The sequence below is a fragment of the Danio aesculapii genome, chromosome 23, assembly GCF_903798145.1.
Source record: "Danio aesculapii chromosome 23, fDanAes4.1, whole genome shotgun sequence".
In the NCBI taxonomy this organism is placed as follows: Eukaryota; Metazoa; Chordata; class Actinopteri; order Cypriniformes; family Danionidae; genus Danio; species Danio aesculapii.
The window spans coordinates 2,749,198-2,754,116 of record NC_079457.1 but is presented as its reverse complement, the minus strand read 5'-3'; the positions used below and the strand labels follow the sequence as shown (position 1 = coordinate 2,754,116).

The 4,919-nt window shown below is 40.6% G+C and overlaps 1 protein-coding gene across 1 annotated transcript in view; it reads left to right on the top strand.

The window, feature by feature from the left end:
- Positions 1 to 85: 85 nt before the first annotated feature.
- LOC130217367 (sodium/hydrogen exchanger 9B2) overlaps positions 86 to 4,919 on the top strand; it is a 16,729-nt gene continuing 11,895 nt past the window's right edge. Inside the window, exons 1-6 of the mRNA XM_056449463.1 lie at positions 86 to 166; positions 625 to 717; positions 1,708 to 1,878; positions 2,245 to 2,387; positions 2,623 to 2,750; positions 4,302 to 4,477. Coding sequence (XP_056305438.1) covers positions 127 to 166; positions 625 to 717; positions 1,708 to 1,878; positions 2,245 to 2,387; positions 2,623 to 2,750; positions 4,302 to 4,477 — 751 coding nt within the window. The 5' untranslated portion in view covers positions 86 to 126. The remainder of the gene's footprint in view (positions 167 to 624; positions 718 to 1,707; positions 1,879 to 2,244; positions 2,388 to 2,622; positions 2,751 to 4,301; positions 4,478 to 4,919) is intronic.

Below are 4,919 nucleotides of genomic sequence, written 5' to 3'. Positions count from 1 at the left end.
TATGCTTTAATAATTAAACTCTCCCTCTTGCTGTGTGTGCGTGCATGTGTGTGTGCGTGCGTGTGTGTGTGTAGGTTCACGTGGGCCAAAGTTCACTTATAAACACCTGATCGTCTGAGGTGAGAAATGGGTGAGGAAACACTTCGAGCAGAACAAACCGAAACCTGTGAGTAAACAAAACACACACACACACACACACACACACAGAGAGAGAAAATAAGGCTTCATTTGTTAGCACTGGTTAATTGTATTACTACAGCGTGAATAAATCTAAATCTTGCCTCTAATTTAAATGTCAACATCTACTACAATAACATACAACATTAAAGGTTATACGTAATAAAATGTATTATTCCTCTCCATATGCACCAGACACTTACACTGCTACAAGGACTTGAATGAATGCTAAACTAATTTTACTTGTCATGGCATCTACATAGGGCTTCTTTTATCTGCATTTGTGAGTCTCTTTGGATAAAAGCATCTGCTAAATTATTAAATGTAAACGTGCATTACAAGTAGCTAACTGGTGGTTCACTTTGGCTAAAGTAAGTGTTTACAAACCTCACTGTAAAGTGTTTTGTAGTAAAGTTTACTGTAGTAGTGAGTGTGTTTTTCTCTCAGGTGAGAAAACAGCTTCACGATCATCTCGCTTCTGTGCTAAACTGCAGAGCTGCCCGAAACCACATGGATTCACTGCCTCCGTCATCACCAAAGGTGTGTGTGTGTGTGACTTTTATTTTGTCTTTATTTATATATTATATTTGTATTATTGTATTTATTTGTGTGTGTGTGTGTGTGTGTGTGTGTGTGTGTTATTTTAAATGTATTTATGTGTTTTCATGTCACCCCATGCTGTTAATATTTACAACATCTTCATGCATTATGTAAGGTATAAAGTATTTCCAGGAGGTTGTTATCGCAGAATAAGTTCAGACAGGTTTTATCGACAGCTGATGAAGTATTCACTAACCTGAGCATTATTCAGACACTAGATGGAGACAAACAGTCAAAAACACAAAGCTGACAGAAACTAAAACAGCTGATGGAGTATACACTAACCTGCGCATTATTCAGACACTAGATGACGCCAAACAGTCAAAAACACAAAGCTGACAGAAACTAAAACAGCTGATGGAGTATACACTAACCTGCGCATTATTCAGACACTAGATGGCGCAAAACAGTTAAAAACACAAAGCTGACAGAATAAAACAGCTGATGGAGTATACACTAACCTGTGCATTATTCAGACACTAGATGGTGCCAAACAGTCAAAAACACAAAGGTGACAGAAACTAAAACAGCTGATGGAGTATACACTAACCTGTGCATTATTCAGACACTAGATGGAGCCAAACAGTCAAAAACAGAAAGCTGACAGAAACTAAAACAGCTGATGGAGTATACACTAACCTGCGCATTATTCAGACACTAAATGGCGCCAAACAGTTAAAAACACAAAGCTGACAGAAACTAAAACAGCTGATGGAGTATACACTAACCTGTGCATTATTCAGACACTAGATGGTGCCAAACAGTCAAAAAATAAAACATATTCACTGACGATCAAGATGATTTAAAGTTCCTTGATGAGCTTGTGTTATTCAGCAGTTATTATATGGGAATGACAAGTGCTTCAGACGCTGCCTACGGTTTTGGGAGTTACATGTCAAACCGATTGTGTGTGTTTGTGTGTGTTTTCAGCTCTGCTGGGGCTGCTGTTGTTCGGGGTGGTCTGGGCCGTGACAGGTCCCGCATGTTTGCCAGGACAGAACTTCTTCGGTCTGGTCGTTCTGTTCCTGTCTGCTGTGTGTGGAGGAAAACTCATCAGTGTCTTTACATTACCCAGAATGCATCCAATACCGGCTTTGTTGGGTACACAGACACACACATGCATACATGCACCCACATAGACAAACATGATCATACACACTCACACAGACATACATGCACACACATGCATAGATGCACACTGACATACATAGACACGCACACACACACACATACATCCACACATACGCACACACAGACATGCATGCATACAGTACAAGCACACACACACTTATAGATATACATACACAAACACACACACAGAGATGCATACATGCACACATACACAAATACACACACACACACACACTCAAAGACTCTGTATGCAAGTTCTCACTGGATTATTACAGTTAGTAGCAAAATTAATGTTTGGATATGTATGCGATGTGTGTGTGTGTGTGTGTGTTTCAGGCATGCTTCTGGCTGGTGTGGTGTTGCGTAACGTGCCGTACGTCACAGATGCTGTGTATATCGATCACAGCTGGTCTTCAGCTCTGAGGAACGTGGCGCTCGCTGTGATTCTCACCAGAGCCGGACTGGGGCTCAACGCTGCTGTACGTGTGTGTCTGTATGTGTGTGTGCGTGTGAATGTCTGTGCGTGTTAGTTACAGACTACGTATTGTTTAAAGTGTGTGTGTGTGTGTGTGTGTTCCAGGCTCCATATTTGTTAAAGTGTGTGTTTAACAGACTCAGTAGTTGTTAAAGTGTGTGTGTGTGTGTGTGTGTGTGTGTGTGTGTGTGTGTGTGTGTGTGTGTGTGTGTGTGTGTGTGTGTGTGTGTGTGTTCCAGGCCCTGCGGCGTCTCAAAGGAGTGTGTGTGAGAGTTGCTGTTGGCCCATGTGTTACAGAAGCATGTGCTGTGGCTGTAGTGGCTCATTTTCTACTGGAACTGCCCTGGATATGGAGTTTCATGCTTGGGTAGACACACACATCCTTGCACAGCTCTCCTTGTGAGGACATTCATTGACAATATAAACTGTTGGCCACAAATTTGAGGTCCTAACCCTAACCCTAACCTAAACCCAATTGAACCTTGTCTTGACCCTCAAACAGCTCTTCAATGTGGCCATTTGTTTATATTATAATAGTTGTTGTGTTACCATAGCAACTGTATAATTACCAAAACACATTGATTCAAGTACTTTACCATAGTGCGATCCAAAACCCCTATAAATTACTATAGTATTTTATGTGGTATAGTCCAAAACTGGCTCTAACTGTACAAGTACACACACACACACACACACAGACATAATTAAATCAAATACAATTAATAAACATACACACACACACACACACAGACATACACACTACAAACATACAGTATATGCACACAAACACTGCACAAAGACATACATATGTGCACACACTATACACTACGCACACACTACACATACTAAACAGACACACACTCCATACCTAACACACTTACTTACTACATACGTGCACACACATTCACACACACATACACACACATAGCACAATCCACAATCATACACATGCTTGCACAGCTCCCCTGGGAGTATGTAAACTGTTGGCCACAAATGTGAGGTCCTAACCCTAACCTAAACCTAATTGAACTTTGACAAAAGGAAGTCTTAACCCTCAAACAGCTCTTTAATGTGGTCATTTGTTTATATTACCATAGTTATTATGTTACCATAGCAACTGTAGAATTACCACAACACATTGATTCGAGTACTTTACCATAGTGTGATCCAAAACCCCTATAAATTACTATAGTATTTTATGTGGTATAGTCCAAAACTGGCTCTAATTGTACAAGTACACACACACACAGACACAATTAAATACAGTCAACAAACACACACACAAACACTGACATACACACTACAAACATACAGTATGTGCACACACTATACAAACATGCACACACACACACACACATTGATATGTGTACACAAACTATACCCTACACACACACTCACACACTACACATACTAAACAGACACACACACACACCATACAGTACACTCAAATGCACACACACTACATAGTAAATACCCACACTCACTATATACAGTACACACTAAACACACACTACACACATACACTTACAAACAAAGACACGCTTGCTACACACACATGCACTAAAACCTAACACACTTACATACTACATACATGCACACACACACACACACACACACACACACACACAGCACAATCCACAATCATACACATGCTTGCACAGCTCCCCTGTGAGTATGTAAACTATTGGCCACAAATTTGAGGTCCTAACCCTAACTCTAACCTTAACCCAATTGAACCTTGACACTAAAACTAAAGTCTTAACCCTCAAACAGCTCTTTAGTGTGGTCATTTGTTTACATTACCATAGTTGTTGTGTTACCATAGCAACTATAATGCTGATGAGTGTTAAATGCGTCATAACAGTCTTGTGAAAGGGTCCATGGTGTCTGTGCTGATTGTTGAGTGATGTGTGTGTAGTTTTGTGCTGGCTGCGGTCTCTCCGGCTGTGGTGGTTCCCTCTATGCTGCTGCTGCAGGCTGAGGGTTTGGGGGTTCAGAAAGGCGTTCCTACACTCCTGATGGCTGCTGGGAGCTTCGATGATATTCTGGCCATCACTGGGTTCACAACCTGCCTGGGTATCGCCTTCGGAACCGGTATAACACACACGCACATAAACAAACACACACACACAAACAAAAAAACACACATACACACCAACACACTCACATAAACAAACAAACACACACAAACAAAACACACACACACAAACAAACACACACAAACAAAAAAAAACACAGAAACACATACACACACTCACATAAACAAAGAAACACACTAACACAGAAACACATACACGCACATAAACAAACACACACACACAAACAAACACACACACACAAACAAAAAAACACACATACACACCAACAAACACACACAAACAAACACAACACAGAAACACATACACGCACATAAACAAACACACACACACAAACAAAAAAACACACATACACACCAACAAACACACACACAAACAAACACACACAAACAAAAAAAACACAGAAACACATACACACACATAAACAAACACACACACAC